At 38.8% G+C, this 17569-nt stretch overlaps 1 protein-coding gene across 5 annotated transcripts in view; it reads left to right on the top strand.

Annotated features, from left to right (window-relative positions):
* Nucleotides 1-17569, top strand: part of SHTN1 (shootin 1) — a 153407-nt gene that overhangs the window by 41556 nt on the left and 94282 nt on the right. For all 5 annotated transcript variants that reach the window (XM_010332583.3, XM_074382951.1, XM_074382952.1 and 2 more), the window contains 5 exons: nt 1-48; nt 7685-7853; nt 9502-9599; nt 13421-13502; nt 17472-17566. The exon at nt 1-48 is cut by the window's left edge and continues 47 nt beyond it. In XM_010332583.3, coding sequence (XP_010330885.3) covers nt 1-48; nt 7685-7853; nt 9502-9599; nt 13421-13502; nt 17472-17566 — 492 coding nt within the window. The remainder of the gene's footprint in view (nt 49-7684; nt 7854-9501; nt 9600-13420; nt 13503-17471; nt 17567-17569) is intronic.

Here is a 17569-nt window from a genome sequence, read left to right as displayed (position 1 = left end):
GAAATAGAGAAGACTTGCCGAGAAAGTGCTGAAGCTTTGGCAACAAAGGTGAGACTTCCAATGTGAAGGAATTTTACCTGAGCTTTTAAATTTCAACTTGCTTTTCTAAGCAGCGGCTCTGTCTGGTTTTGCTTTTCTACTTCGCTAATGGATTATCTACTCTGATGATGAGGGAAATGCTGAAAGGTCTGAGAATCCTGCAATACGATTATGTAAATATTTGCCTTCATGCAAAGGTTATTCCAGTTGTAAAAGGAGCATTTGTATGTGAGTATTTCAGTATTTGTGCTTTTTGCCTGTGAAAATGTGGGAAAAAAATGGTCCCAGAGTAGCGTTAAACGGGACTTTGCAAATGTCCATGAATTTGGTTAAAATGCTAACCAAGTTTAAAACTAACCTGGTGTGACATAAAAGAGCAGTGAATGTCTCATATTTGAATCAGATGAAAAAGTCACCCTGAAGCCTTACATTTCAGGTGATTATTTGTGAAAGCAAAGCAAGGGCATGCTAAAGGTGACCTCCAGTGTTCCACTGATTGCCTCTCGCTGATGAATTTACCAAGTATATAATTTTCTATATTCTGTCTCATCAGAAGTACATTATTATTAAAGAATGTTTTTATCCCTGTCTTATGTATTTTGGGTTGGGTAAAATGCATCTGAACCACTTCATCAGAAAATGGATTACAGCAATTTTCAACCAAATTTCATTAGTAATGTTGGTTGTGTCTCTTTTCCCTCCCCACATCACCTACCTCTGAAAATTTCTTTGGATGTGACTGAAATTTTACTCCCAGTAAATACATAAATAAATATAATTTGTATGCACTAACAGTGTGCTTGCTAAAGGTTATTTACTTAATTGTTTGCATAACAACACCACATTAGAATTCATAAGATATTTAATCAGAATCTAACTAAGAATATAAACTTGTGTATGTAAATTCTCTCCTGTTATTTGTCTGAAGAATACATAGCAATACACTTTAAAAAAACTTTTTAAAAAATGATAACATGGATGTGTTCACATTATTTTTACTCTGTTGCATATGCCTGGAGTTCACTAGTCCAAAATGTTGTGTGATTTTGTTTTCTTTTTTTTGAATTTCTTTTTTTTTTTTTGGGAATAAGTAGAGAAAAAGTACATTTGGAGCCTACTATTTGCTCTGAATCTTCTAGTTTCTAAGGATACTGTCTCTAGTTTTTCTTTTTATTAACAAGTATTCCTGTTGTCACAGCATGTCCAGAGTGAGGATACTGACTACCTTTCGGGATTGGCAGAGTTTATTGAAGCCACTGGTTTGTAGGGCAGTATATACAGGTTTTATTTTTGGTTATATCATTTTGGGCATGTGTGATTTTGGACAAGTTAGCTTTGTTCTCTGGACTGTAGTATCTCATCTTTTTTTTTTTTTTTTTTTTTTTTTTTTTTTTTTTGAGACAGAGTTTCACTCTTGTTACCCAGGCTGGAGTGCAATGGCACGATCTTGGCTCACTGCAACCTCCGCCTCCTGGGTTCAGGCAATTCTCCTGCCTCAGCCTCCTGAGAAGCTGGGATTACAGGAACGTACCACCATGCCCAGCTGATTTTTTGTATTTTTAGTAGAGACGGGGTTTCACCATGTTGACCAGGTTGGTCTTGATCTACCTTGACCTTGTGATCCACCCGCCTCGGCCTCCCAAAGTGCTGGAATTACAGGTGTGAGCCACCGAGTATCTCATCTTAAATGACATGATGGACTAGAGTTAGGACTGGAGATCATCATTTATTCATATATGGCCCCCTACAAAAAACTACTTTATTCTGTCTCCCGTTTTATTTAACAGGTGCCTTTGGGCAAGAGAACTTACCTCTCTGAGCTACAGTTGTCTTGTTCTAAATGCCAGGGTGACCATGGTTGGCTTCTTCATAATACCCCAGATCCGCTGGCTCCAGATGTGTGGTCCGGGACTGTGTCTGTCGAAAAGCTGCCTGGTGACTGTTATATTCCTCCCTGGTTATGAACCAGTGTTACCTGATCTCTAAGCTCATTTTTACAATTAAATCTTAACAATAGGATTCTTAACTAACACTGTTTCATCAAAAATAATACCGTATCATCAAAAATAAACTGTATGTCCATTTAAAAAAAAAAAAGCTTTAAGAAGGTTTTGTACCTTGCAGGTTTTGTACCTTTAAGAAGCCTTTTTTTTTTTTTTTTTTTTAATGGACATACAGTTTATTTTTGATGGTACAGTATGAACTCATGGAGCCTAGAATAAAAAACGGTCCAAAAATGGATTAAATAAAATACTATAAATGTACTTGTTTGTTGTGAAAGCCTGCTCTGAATGCAACATGTGCAGACTCCATTGTATGTGTGATCAACAAATGGTAATAGCACCTTCTAAGTATCAATTGTCATTTTTTAAAGTAGGCTTCATTTTCTGAGAGCAAAGTTTCTGTAAATTCTTATTTTTCTAAATTTTTACCATCAAATTAATGACAAACAGAATGTTTAATTCTTATCGTGCAGTTTGACCTCATAATTTTCTGTTTTTTCTTTTTGACCTGGAGTCCTGCTCTGTTGCGTGGCTAGAGTGCGGTGGTGCCATCTTGGCTCACTGCAACCTCCACCTCCCAGATTCAAGAGATTCTCCTGTCTCAGCCTCCCAAGTAGCTGGGATTACAGGCATGTGCCACCACTCCTGGTTAATTTCTGTGTTTTTAGTAGAGACGGTGTTTCACCATGTTGGCCAGGCTGGTCTCAAACTCCTGACCTCAAGTGATCCGCCTGCCTCAGCCTCCCAAAGTGCTGGGATTACAGGCATGAGCCACTGCACCCAGTTCCTCATAATTTTCTTAAAAGCAAGTATGTATACTTTGCTTCGCTAAAATGTGTACATGAAACTGATAAGTGCAGACCAATTATTTAAGTCATATGATCCAAAGCAATTAAACTTGCAGGTTTTGTACCTTTAAATAGTCACTAAACCAGGCGTTCCCAAACTTTTTACACAGGGGGCCAGTTCACTATCCCTCAGACCGTTGGAGGGCCGCCACATACTGTGCCCACCAATGAAAGAGGTGCCCCTTCCTGAAGTGCAGTGGGGGGCCGGATAAATGGCCTCAGGGGGCCTCATGTGGCCTGCGGGCCGTAGTTTGGGGACGCCTGCACTAAACCGTGTGCAATATAAAAACCCTATTTACATTTGAATATAATAGGTTCTGTTACTGTAGGATTGGGGTTATAAGAGATACATTTTTGCCTTAGACATAGAGGGATTTCAAACAACAAGTAGCATGCCATTAACCTGTAGCTTGATAAATAGCTACAATGAAATTGCTTAGCCAAAATTTGTGAATTCAGATTTCTCAAAAATGTCCGAATAGTATACACTTAAGACCTCATGTATAGGCTGGGTGTGGTGGCTCATGCCTGTAATCCCAGTGCTTTGAAAGGACAAGGTGGGAGGATCACTTGAGCTCAGAGAGTTTAAGACTTTGGTGAGCTATGATCATACCACTGCACTCCAACATGGGTGACGGAGCAAGAACTCATCTCCAAAAAAAAAAAAAAATGACCTCATATATATAAGTTACATTTCTTCTTTCAGAATGTGAAAATGGTGTTTCAGAGAAGACTTACAACATTTTCTGGTTGGCATTTTTTTCTTGAGCTGGTGATTTTGTTAACTAGAGTAATTGTATTGCAGACAAACTGATGGATTTTAGTGCCTGGTTTGACAGAGGCATTAAACCCTTTTGAGGGCAGAACTGTGTTAACTATGACGTTACTAAGGTATTATAGTAGTTTTCTAAGAAGTAATGTATTAAGCACTAGGTGGCAGAAACTAGTAGTTTTATGAGTATCCTGGAGGAAGAAGAAAATGCATACATTCATTGATGAAAACTAGCTGATAAATGAATTCCAAAGGATAGACACAAACTAAACCTCTTTTCTTACTATTAATAGCTAACACTTAAGTTTTATTATGTGGCAGTTACCATATTAAATACTTTATATATAATGTCTCATTTAATCATCATATTGTAGGGTAGAGACTATCTGAATTCTTAGTTTACTGATGAGAAAACTGAAATGTAAGAATTAGGTTAGTTGTAGAGGCAGAGATGGAATTTTATTGCAGAACTGGGTTGTATACTAAAGCAATACATTTCTCTACATGAATGATTCTTAGTGTTGATGGACATTAAAATCACCTGGGAAACTGAATAAGTGCTGTGCTGGGTTCCACTGCCAGAGATTTTGTTATGGTATAGAGCCTAAGCATTGGAGTTTTTAAAAAGCTCTCCAGACATTCTGATGGACAGAGTTGAGAATCATTGGTTTAAATATTAGGATATAGAACCAGAAATTCAGTCTTAAATATTTTCACTTTTGTCTTAAATTGATATTTTCTTCTGACAATCAGAAAAGATGGGATAGTTTGAGAATTGACAAGTGAGGATCCTTGAGCTTCAAGTGGCATGCTGTAGCATTCATGGTTTAAAGAACCCACAACAGCCGGGTGCAGTGGCTCAAGCCTGTAATCCCAGCACTTTGGGAAGCCGAGGTGGGTGGATCACGAGGTCAAGAGATCGAGACCATCCTAATCAACATGGTGAAACCCCATCTTTACTAAAAATACAAAAAAATTAGCTGGGCATGGTGGCGTGTGCCTGTAATCCCAGCTACTCAGGAGGCTGAGGCAGGAGAATTGCCTGAACCCAGGAGGCGGAGGTTGCGGTGAGCTGAGATCATGCCATTGCACTCCTGCCTGGGTACAAGAGCGAAACTCCGTCTCAAAAAAAAAAAAAAAAAAAGAACCCACAACAGTTTTCACCTGAATTTTCCATCTTAAGGAAGAGGGGTTGGGAAATTATGGGTTTCATCTTTTATCTTAATCTTCTAATGTGATGTGGGGAGACAGGAGTTGGAGCTATAGACTGGGACTAAGGATAAAGGGTTGCGAATCGGTTCCCTGAATAGAGCTTGCCAGCCTTCCTCCCAGGACTAATCCATGGAAGGGTTCATAGCCATTTCTCAGAGATTATTCCTGATTCTCCAGAGAGGTCAGGCAAATCTCTTGTGCTCCAGACCATACCACTTCAGGTTCCATATTGTTGGTGTGGGAATCAGATAGATCTCCCAGATTGAAGTGGGCTGGGCTTTCTCTGTGAGAAACCCTGAGGAGCCCAAATTTTGATCACAAATGAAAGAGCAAAGTCAAACCAGTACCATGCTAAATATCTTATGCTAGTGTCAGATTTACAGTGAGGAAAGGTAGTTGCCTTTCTAGTGAATTATGTTTATTTATTTCCAATATCAATTATTAAATTCAGAACTTGCCTTCATGGTCGAGGGCTCTAGTAAATGAAATGCATTTGCACTTCCCTTTTTTTAAAAAATACTTTTAAGTTCTGGGATACATGTGGAGAACATGCAGGTTTGTTATATAGGTATACACGTGCCATAGTGGTTTGCTGCCCTCATCAACCTGTCATCTACATCTACTTGAGGAGACAGTCTGTCCCTTTGCAGAGCTTGAGCACTGTGCTGGGAGATCTACTGCTTTCTTCAGAGCAGGCAGGCAGGAACATTTAAGTCTGCTGTAGCTGTGCCCACAGCTATTCCTTCCCCCAGGTGCTCTGGGAGATGGGAGTTTGATCTGTAAGCCCCACACTGGGGCTGCTGCATTTCTTTCAGAGATGCCCTGCCCAGAGAGGAGGAATCTAGAGAGGCAGTCTGGCTACAGCGGCTTGGCTTTGCTGTGGTGGACTTCACCCAGTCTGGACTTCTAGGTTTTGTTTACACTGTGAGGGGAAAACTGCCTACTCAAGCCTCAGTAATGGTGGATGCTCCTCCCCACAGCAAGCTCAGGTGTCCCAGGTCAACTTCAGACTGCTGTGCTGGCAGCGAGAATTTCAAGCCAGTGGGTTTTTAGCTTGCTGGGCTCCATGGGGGTGGGATCCGCTGAGCTAGACCACTTGGCTCCCTGACTTCAGCTCCCTTTCCAGTGTAGTGAACGGTTCTGTCTCACTGGCATTCCAGGTACTACTGGGGTATGAAAAAAAAGTCCTGCAGCTAGCTTGGTGTCTGCCCAAATGGCCGCCCACTTTTGTGCTTGAAACCCAGGGCCCTGGTGGCGTAGGTACCTGTGGGAATCTCCTGGTCTTTGGGTTGTGAAGACCATGGGAAAAGTGTAGTATTTGGGTCAGAGTGCACCGTTCCTCACGACACAGTCCTTCACAGCTTCCCTTGGCTAGGGGAAGGAATTCCCCAACCCCTTGTGTTTCCTGGGTGAGGCAATGCCCCACCCTGCTTTGGCTCACCCTCCGTGGGCTGCACCCGCTGTCTAACGAGTTCCAGTTAGTTGAACTGGGTACCTCAGTTGGAAATGCAGAAATCACCCACCTTCTGCACTGATCTCTCTGGGAGCTGCAGACTAGAGCTGTTTCTATTTGGCCATCTTCCTCCCCATCTCTACATTTCTACAACTTACATTTTATACTAGGTAAAATAATCTATTGAATACTTTGATGTGCACAAATTAAAGTATTTTACTTTTTAGTCTTGGGAAGAGAAACCATAAGCAAAATCATGTACTTCTGTGGACATTGGACAGCCTTAGTCTTTGTGTGTGTTTTATACTAAATTTTCATGCACATAAACATATCAGCTAAAGAAGGTGTTAATAGTTGAATAACTAAAGTAAAAAAAAAAAACCAACTCATTTCTACATCTGGGAATAAAAAATACATTAATAAATTAAGATTTCTTTCTTTCTCTTTTGCTATGAACTAGAACTCTTTTAATAGAGATAGTAGAAACAACATCTTGAACTAGTTTAAACAAGAAAAGAAAAAGATGCAGGAATCTGTTAGAAATATTGGAGAATTCCATAGAATCTCTGAGCCAGGAGCAGTTTAGGAATGGACTGGAGTCTGGGGCTTGAGTCTGGTGGAAAACGCTTTCTTTGTTGCTTTTCTCTTTTCTCTCTTTCTCTACACATCAGCTTCAGTTTTAGCTTTTCTAAAAATGACCTCCCAGCCTTTTTTTTTTTTTTTTTTTTAATTCTGTAATGGACTGGTTACCAGCAGCTCCTGTCCATCTGAAAGAAATGCATCGCTCTGTTGACAGCCTCCAAATTTCTACAGAAGGGATCTGATTGGTTATACTTGGATCATATGATTAATCCCTAGACTAGCTTGCTGTGGCCAAAGGGCTGGGGTATGCCTGGGAGAGCATAGCTCCCCCATTGAAATCATGTGGAACAATGAAGAGTGGCAATGTCCAGAAAAGAGGAGATGTTAGGCAAACAGACATTTAAAAGGTGTTCACAGCACCGAAGCAAACAGAAGATTTGCGTGAAATAAAGTGCCTTTATTAAGACTATAAATGACTATAAATAAATCAAATTTTATTTAATCTGTACTGGTATTTTATCTTAGTTCCTTATATTTCTTATCAGTTAAAACAAGCATTTCCATTTGCTGCTGGCTGTAATCCAGGCATCAGGTCTTGGTTAAAGAAATACATTTAATATAAAACCTTATTTAATTAATCTGCTAATTGTTTATATCCCGCTGTGAGTGTTGATGAATATGTAAGACAAAAGTATACTTTTTTTGTCTATTGTTTAAAAATCCAAGATACTCATTTGGCTGCTGTTAAAATAACTGTTTTTGTATTTTGTTTTAGCTAAATAAAGAAAATAAAACATTGAAAAGAATCAGCATGTTGTACATGGCCAAGCTGGGGCCAGATGTAATAACTGAAGAGATAAACATTGATGATGACGATTCAAGTACAGACACAGACGGTGCCGCCGAGACTTGTGTCTCAGTACAGTGTCAGAAGCAAATTAAAGGTAGAACTCTTTGCTTAATTATTGAGCATATTTTTTTTTACCCCATTGGGACAGTGCTCTGAACCCTGACTGCACATCAGAATCATGTGGGAAGCTTTAAAAACACTGATGCCTGGGTCCTACCTTATCCCAAATTTTGCTACATCCTAGGCCAATTAAATCAGAATTTTGGATGGGGTAGGACCCAGGCATCAGTATTTTTAAAACTTCCCACATCATTTATTTATATCTCCAAATCACCATAGGGTGTATACAATTGTGTTTTACGAGTGACTTTCTTATTTGAAATTAGACCCTTTTGAAAGTGTTGTCTCAATGGAAATAGCCAGTTAGACTATAACCTTAAGAATATGTACTAAGTGTCAAGCTATTTTTGTTAAATGAAAGAAAGAAGGAATAAAAATATATTTAGCAACACCCCTTTTTATTGGTTAACAAGCAGTGTTGTAAGGCAAGATCATATGATACATCTGTTAAATGTACATTTTATTCATACACATGTTTGTTTAAAAATGTAGGAAAGCAGTTCTGGCTCAATAACTATTAGAACATTTTAATTTAGTACACAGGCCAAAAACAGTATTCATTTATTTGTTTGATAGATAAAATTTCAACTGGAAGAAGAATGGATGTTACAGACACCATCTTTACCCAACTCTTCAACTCCTCAAGCTAAGGCAAAATAGCATTCATGTTGGTAGGGAGGGAGAGGAAGTTTAAAGGAGTTCCTTTTGCTTGTTGTTATTTCTGTTTGATCTTGAACAATATGGTTTCATGTTCTTCTTTTTGGATTAGCCAACCAGTGGAGAAAGTGGTTTAGAAATAAGTCTCTGAGAACTTCAAGCTGAGTCTATGTAAAAAGTTTGATTTAATTTACAAATAACCACACAACGTATTTCTTACTGCACTTGGAAAACAGTAAGAAATTAAAGGCAGCTAAAACCTAAGTGGCAAAACAGTAGGCCGAGTATACATTTGAGCAGTCTGTGCTAATCTGTGTATTTTCAAACATTTAAGTGGCAGAAGTAACTTTAACAACAGAAGCTTTTGCACTTACAGTTGATAATATTTTCTTCCTAGTAACACGTTTTTCATAGAATCCTAATAATAAAACTATAAAATAAGTTTAAAAACAAAGCACCCATGACTCTAGAGAAAAATTTACTAGAATTAACCCTACTTTCAAATAGTTATATTTTGAATCAGTTCAAATACTAAGGACTATAAATTGGCAGCAAGTCAAGATCTAAAATCTCCAAATTATTAACTGCCTAATGTTTATTTATATTGTGTTGTGATAAGAGCTGGTGGCATTATGAAATAGAAATTAGCACTACACCTTAATTTGTTTTGCTGAAAGATTTAAAAAATTTACTTCCAAAATGCCAGATAGTTTTATACAGAATGCAAAGAAAACATGATCTGGTACATTTAAGGTTGCCTGATATAAAATTATTAATACCCCTGGCTATATGGCAAAGGGTCACGCAAGTGAGATTCTCATTGTCCTTTGGTCCTTCCTTTTGATTGTTAAATAATCTTGACCATAAACTGCACATGGACTGGCATTTTCAATTCTTTTGACCAGATTGACTACTTATTTCGTTTTAAAAATAAATTTATTTACATTTTTTCTTTAAAAATGCAGAACTTCGAGATGAAATTGTATCTGTTCAGGAGGAAAAGAAGATATTAGCCATTGAACTGGAAAATCTCAAGAGCAAACTCGTAGAAGTAATTGAAGAAGTATGTATCTCAGGCCTGAAAGACAAGGGCTTCAGCATTTTCAAGGTGTTTGGGGATTTGCTAAGTTAAGAACTTACTATTATAAGCCAATTTCTAACATGAGAACCATGTACCAATTTTAATCTTCTCTTCTCCCCTCAATTTTTTTTCTTTCTTTATTATTATTATTATTTTTTTTTTGAGACAGAATCTCGCTCTGTTGCCAGGCTGGAGTACAGTGGCATGATCTCGTCTCACTGCAACCTTTGCCTCCCGGGTTCAAGCAATTCTCCTCCCTCAGCCCCCCTAGTAGCTGGAATTACAGGCGTGTACCACCATACCCAGCTAATTTTTGTATTTTTAGTAGAGACAGGGTTTCACCGTGTTGGTCATGATGACCTCGATCTCCTGACCTGATGATGATCTGCCTACTTTGGCTTCCCAGAGTGCTGGGATTACAGGCGTGAGCCAGGATGCCCGGCCTCCCCTCAATTTCAGACATACAAAAAGGTAGAGGAAATAAGATCATGAAGATTAATGTACCCCACTGCCTAGCTTAAAAAAAATTCCAAAATAGCATAGGCATGTTTCCTGTTGTTCCCCCATTTTTTTTTTTTTTTTTTTGCTATGTAAGGCAAATTTGTAGGAATAGTAGGTACTATTCCAAGTCATGTATTTTATTGCTGCTGGTAGAGAAAGAAGAGCATGTTCTTCCAGTGAATGGCTGGTCCGGTTGGGAAGGACTGTTCCTCTGTGTATCTCCAACACAGGCGTTTATGATAGGTGGTAGGGTGGGTTCAAGTAGTTGTTTACAGAATCTATCTTTTCTGCTGTTTTGTTTTGTTTTGTTTGAAACAAGACCTGACTATCATACTCAGGCTGGAGAGCAGTGGCATGATCACAGCTCACTGCATCCTCAGCCTTCCAGGCTGAAAATATTCTCCTGCCTCAGCCTTCCAAATAGCTGAGACTACAGGCACACATCACCACACCTGACTATTTAATTTTTTTTTTTTATAGAGATGTGGGTCCCTGTATTTCCCAGGCTTATCTTGAATGCCTGGACTTGAATGATCTTCCCGCTTTGGCCTCCCAAAGTGCTGGGACCACAAATGCAAGCTGCTGCACCTGGCCTTTTATTTCCTTTTGAACTGTCTTTAAGAACAGGACTGCCACAGTTGCCTTTTATTCGCATGAGGTCAAGGATTTGCCTTCACAGCTTGATTCTTGATTTAACATGTATTATCAGTGGTTCCTAGATTCTGTAGACCAGCACTTTCCAACCAATGTGCTACTCCACCTTGATAACCCTCAGGTGCCTTACAAGCATGCCAGCTCCTGTCAGCGAGCAGCCTCATCCAGTTACCTCAGTGTGCATACACATATTGTCATTTTCTTGCAGGCCATGATGTAAAAAAGGTTGAGAAGCAGTGACCACCAGCTTCCCAGCCCGAGCTGCTTTTATCACTGTGGCAAATCATTGTAATGAATGGGAAGAAGGATGATGATATTTTGGGAAGGACCTTACTTTTGGACAGTGTGTACTAGTTACTAATTTAAACCAAAACCAAAAATAAATCCTACACTAAAAGAACCAGTTCATAGACGATCTGGAGGTGCTGATGGATTCAGAACCACTTTTCAGGACCATTATCTTTGTTTCTTTGTGTGCTTTGTTCCTCAGTGGTGGTTATTTAGTGATAATCTCTCCCTTCCCACTTAGAGGTGTTACTGGAAGACAATTCAACAATTATTCTTATTATGACTATTTAAGACATCTGAAAAGGCATAATGAACAAAATAATGGGTCTGGGTTGGGTGGCTCACACCTGTAATCCCAGCACTTTGGTAGGCCAAGGCAAAAGGTTCACCTGAGCCCAGGAGTTGGAGACCAGGAATACCTCATGGTAAGACCTCATCTCTCCAAAAAATTTTTAAAAATATTAGCCAGGCATGGTGGCATGTACCTGTAGTCCCAGATACTCAGAGGGCTGAGGTGGGAGGATTGCTTGAGCCCAGGAGTTTAAGGCTACAGTAAGCTATGATCGTATTACTACCCTCCAGCCTGAGTGACAGAGTAAGACCCTATCTCTAAAAAAATTATTTGTATTGAAGAGACAGGTATCTACTACCTAAGCTAATTCACGGAGTATTAGCTTAGTGATGAAGGCCCTGGTGTACCTCTTTCCAGTTGCTCATTACTCGCTTCCTGCTCAGTTTCCCTAAACAGCTATTATACTAAACTTGGTGTTTATCATTTCAGTGCTTATATTTACATGTCCACTGCAATACGTAGTATTTTGAGTGCTTTTAAATGTTATAAACATACCTGCATTCTAAATTCAATATAATGTATTTGAGATTTATCTACCTTGATATATGTAGCTTTACGTTTTTTCTTTTTTTAACTTCTCTGTGGTATTCTCTTTCATTGATAGACATCAAAAGTCATTTCAGAAATTTAAATTTTTGTGGGAGTATTTATATGTATTTTATTTAAGCCAAGAGTAATCAAAGTTCAAAGTATTGTTTTATTTTAAAAATTCATGTTCGTCTTATTTAAGTCAAAAGTAATCAACATTTGGCTGGGCACAGTGGCTTGCACCTGTAATCACAGCACTTTGGGAGGCCGAGGTGAGCAGATCACCTGAGGTCAGGAGTTCAAGACCATCCTGTCCAACATAGTGAAACCCCATCTCTATTTATATGTGTGTATGTGTGTGTATATATGTATGTGTGTATATATATATATATATATATATATATATATATATATATATATATATGGTAATCAACATTTAAAATGAACACCAAAATTGAGTATCAGATCTTGACTAAATGATTCTTGTATTTTCTAGGTGATTTTTTTTTGAGATGGAGTCTTGCTGTCACCCAGGCTAGAGTGCAGTGATGCGTTCGTTCTTGGCCCACTGCAACCTCTGCCTCCTGGGATCAAGTGAGTCTCCTACCTCTGCCTCCTGAGTAGCTGGGATTACAGGCAGGTGCCACCATACCTGGCTAATTTTTGTATTTTTAGTAGAGATGGGGTTTCACCATGTTAGCCAGGCTGGTCTCAAACTCCTGACCTTGTAATCCACCTGCCTCGGCCTCCCAAAGTGCTGAGATTACAGGCGTGAGCCACTGCGCCCAGCCTCTGGGTGATCTTTAGCTGGATTTTTGCATTAAAATATGAATCATGGTGCCAGGCACGGTGGCACATGCCTGTAGTCCCAGCTATTCGGGAGTCTGAGGCTGGAGGCTCTCTTGAGTCCAGGAGTTCTGGACTGTAGTGCGCTATTCTGATCGGGTGTCCGCACTAAGTTTGGCATCAATAAGGTGACCTCCCAGGAGCACGGGACCACCAGGTTACCTAAGGAGGGGTGAACTGGCCCAGGTCGGAAAAATATGAATCATGGCTTGGTATGGTGGCTCACGCCTGTAATTCCAACACTTCGGGGGGCTGAAGAAAGAACATTGCTTGAGCCCAGGAGTTCAAAACCAGCCTAGACAATATAGGAGGCCCCATTTCTATATTCTTTTTTTTTAACTTAAAAAAATATGAATCATTTACATTGGATGGCTAGCATACCATCATGTTTAGGGGCCAATGCCCACTGGAATATATAAATAAGTTCTGTATCAAGTATGCGTCCTAACTTAAATAGCTATCCTTGAAGCTTTAAAGTAGAGCTTTATTAAACATCTTAACACATTGAAACCAATTTCTGCTTTAAATTGTAACTTCATGTTGAAAGTTGAACAGCAATTGAGTATCACACATTGCCATATGTCCTGTTTTACAATTTTGGGTATTTTCTCCCCTCAAAATCTCACATTTTTAGGTAAATAAAGTTAAACAAGAAAAGGCTGCTTTAAATTCAGAAGTTCTTGAACAGAGAAAAGTCTTAGAAAAATGCAATAGAGGTAAGTCTGTCCAATCTTTTTTTCTTAAATACATATGCAGTTTGTTCTGTTTCTGTTTATTTTGTGTCATTTTACACCTGTGCCTAAGGATAATTGTAAATAAAATCTTCTCCTATGTTGTGTTTTTCTAGCAGAGTGTCTCTCTGATTCTTATTATTGTATTACCCAAGTTAAAGTCTGGGGACATCTAAAAGTGATTTCACTTAAGGAACAAAGAACCCACTCATTTTGAAACTTCAAACTGAAATACTACTTCTGACTTAAACATATGTCCTGGGATAATGACCTTTAGTTATCCCCTCAGCATTTATATACTTGGTAGGTTATTTAGTAAATCTCAGTCTGAAGAGGTTAGGCTGTCTACATAAAACATGTAACATTATATGATGAAATTTTAAATTAAGAGGATGTGGAAAATGGGGCAAAGGAAGGTGAAAGTTAGATTGATAGACAAAGTGCATACTTGTACTGAGGTCTTGCACATTTCCTGCCTGTATGCCTGAAATCTGGCTCCGAGCTGTCTGGCGGACAGTGTAATAAGAGATTGATGATCATTTAAATGAATCTCATGAAAATGAACCTGCTTTTTAAGAAAAGCAGACCTGGTCTCCTGGTGAGAGGGAAATGCCAGGCATGGTAGCATGTTTCTTTAGTTCCACCTACTCAGTGGCTGCATCCAGAGAAAACTTTGTGTAATTTGGTTAACAGTGACCTTATCCACTTAGTTGTAAAATGCAGCATCAGCTCTCATGGGGGCTGTTTCATGTGTCTCCCAGTTTAAGACAAGGAAGTGATGCCCAAGTGTTCTGCAAAAGTAATTCTGGGAGTGGTAGGAAGAACTTGATATACTTTCTGTTCTCTCTTTTTTCCTTAGCCACTCTTTCGATAATTTAGAAGCTGCAACACTCAAAGGAAACCTTTGTGACCCAGGGCCTTTTCTATTGTTATTGGGGGTAGCGCTCAGTCTTTTTGTCATTCATCAACTGGGATATTTTTATAAATAAAGGACCTCGTAGGCTGGGTGCGGTGACTTACACCTGTAATCCCAGCACTTTGGGAGGCCGAGGCAGGCAGATCACAAAGTCAGGAGATCGAGACCATCTTGGCCAACATGGTGAAACCCCGTCTCTACTAAAAATACAAAAATTAGCCGGGCACGGTGGCATGCACCTGTAGTCCCAGCTACTTGGGAGGCTGAGGTGGAAGAATTGCTTGAACCCAAGAGGTGGAGGTTGCAGTAAACCAAGATCATGCCACTGCACTCCAACCTGGTGACAGAGCGAGACTCCATCAGTCAGTCAATCAGTCAATCACCTTATAGTTAAATGTGGGCGATCTGCTGGATTGTAACATTTCTTTATGATTTTCTGTATTTAAATATAGAAATGGTGTAGAATTTTCAGTCTTGATTACTGTGCTGGAAAAAAACGATTCTGCAAGGGTTAATGATGTAGCTCTTACCTTCAGAGAGCCCCCTGTCTAGGAGGAGAGAAAAATTATATAAATAAATACCTGACTAGGACCAATCTGATTTCTTTCAGATTCCATGTCAGAAGGGCCAGAACATGTGAAAATTCACTTTTTATAATAGTGTTCTGGACATAAAAAAGAGAGTCAATTATCTTGCCAGGGCTTCAGGTAGTCATAGCGTTCTTTGTTTTCTTCACGAAATTTCTTTTTTAAATAGGCTTGAAAGTCATTTGGCTCTCAGGGACCTATAATTCACACCAGAAATCACCACTTATATTACTTTACTTGAGTAAGATTATTAGTCTTTCTTCTGAGGAGATTGTAGATTTACAGAGTACAGAGTTTGAAATTCTATGTCATTACCCAGCAAACCAGTCCTTAGTCAGTCAGGATTGAAGCGCCCTGGCGGAACAGTGTGTGAATGCAGCTGATAAGAGAGCCTTTGAAAGGTTCTGTTGGTATGACTCAGCTCAGGGTTGAGGTGCCTCAGCAGAAGCGGATGGGCAGTGTGCTGTCTGCCTAGCTTGTGCTTAATATCTAATGGCGTCATCACTGCTCTGTCCTGTCATTATCACTATTTAACAAAATTGGCCACTGAATGTTGAAAATAGCAAAGAATTCATGTTGCTTTTGTTTGACAGGACCTTCCTTTTGAAGCTTTCTATCTTACAGTAACTCTTTGGTACAAAGCTGTGACTCTTTGGGTCTGAATGGATCTAAGGCTCTTTCTCTCCCTTGTAAATATGGAAAACACTTAAAAATAACTTATATGGCCAGGCACGGTGGCTCACACCTGTAAACCCAGCACTTTGGGAGGCTGAGGTGGGCAAATTACTTGAGATCAGAAGTTTGAGACCAGCCTAGTCAACATGGTAAAGCCTCATCTCTACTAAAGTACAAAAATTAGCTGAGTGTGGTGGCATGCATCTGTCTGTAATCCCAGCTACTTGGGAGGCTGAGGCATAAGAATTGCTTAAACCCAAGAGTGAGGAGGTTGCAGTGAACCGAGATTGTGCTACTGTACTCCAGCCTGGGCAGCAGACATAGTGAGACTCCATCTCTCAAAATAAATGTATAAATAAATAAATATTCAGGTAATATACTTTTTTTGGTGGAAAATTTAGATTCATATAAGAAGAGAAAAAAAATCTCCACCTTTACAATCCAGAGATGAGCACTAGTAACATTTTAGTGTATATTCTTCTAATCTTTAAAAAACTATATCTATATATTGAATTTTTTTTGTTAAATATGTTTATAATATGTATATGGAAGACAGAGGAAATACCAGTAAAAGAAATCTTTTTATACTTGCCGGTACCTTACAAACCCATGAACATCCCTCTCTACTCATACCCCTCCCTTGAATTTTTATCATTTCCTTTCTTTTATTTGTAGTTTGGCCAAATATGTATGTATCCCTAAACAGCATTGCTTAATTTTGCATATTTTTGAACTCTATATAAATGGAATCATTTTTCTATAATCTCCTGCCACTTTTTATGTTTGTGAGATTCATGCGTGTAGACAGGCATAGCTGTGGTATGTTTATTTTCGCTGCTCTATACTATTCTATTAGATGACCACACTAAAATTATTTCATGTAGTATCCTATTGGTAGACTTTGGGTTGTTTCCAGATTTTGGCTATTCTGAGTTATGCTGTTATGAAAAATTGTTAGACATATAATCTGGTGCACATGTCCAAGAGTTTCTTTAAGATACATGCCAAATGTAAAATTTTTATCTTCAGTTTTTTTCATTGTTTACCAAATTGTATAAGATCTATCAGTTTAGAGTCCTATTAACAATATATTTGTTCCCATGGTTTTGTGTCCTCTCCAAATTTAATAAAGCCAGGCTTTAAAATTTGGTCAGTTGCCTCTTGGACAGGTGTAGGAAGTGTTTTTACTCTGTACCTCCCTGATTCCTAATGAAGATGAGCATCTTTCCACACGTTTATTGGCCTTTTGTAGATTTCCTACTCTGTGAAATGACTGTTGATGTGCTTTATCTGTGGCTTTTAAAGAACAAAAATGAAATTCATTTTGCACTAACTTTTGCAGTCTGTTTTAAAAAATATATCACAAATGCCTTTCTATTCACTAAGTATGCTCTACAGTATAATTTTGATGGCAGAATCATATTTCTTATACCACAGTTTACGGATCCTTCAGTGTTAGAGTGTTATGTCATTTTTATTAGCAGTGAGGTAGAGAGCATCCTTGCAACCAGATGTCTGCATATTCTCTTGTGTTACTATCTTAGCATATGCATTCTTAGAAGTAGGATTATTCAAAGTATATAAATAGTTTTAGACTTTTGATTTATGTTGCCAAGTTGTTCTCCAAAAAGGTTTTATCAATTTATATGCCAACCAGGAATGCATGAGGGTACCTGTATGCCTGTATGAAGAATCTTTCCAACAGTATTTTTCATCCATATTCCTGATTATTTGTGTGACTTATTGTCTGGGGTTTTCTTTCTTTATCTTCTTAAGTGTCCATATTAGCTGTAGAAGAGTATGAAGAGATGCAAGTAAACCTGGAGCTGGAGAAGGACCTTCGAAAGAAAGCAGAGTCATTTGCACAAGAGGTG

This window comes from Saimiri boliviensis, chromosome 12 (genome assembly GCF_048565385.1).
Source record: "Saimiri boliviensis isolate mSaiBol1 chromosome 12, mSaiBol1.pri, whole genome shotgun sequence".
NCBI classification, from domain to species: Eukaryota; Metazoa; Chordata; class Mammalia; order Primates; family Cebidae; genus Saimiri; species Saimiri boliviensis.
This window is presented reverse-complemented; position numbering and strand designations above follow the sequence as displayed.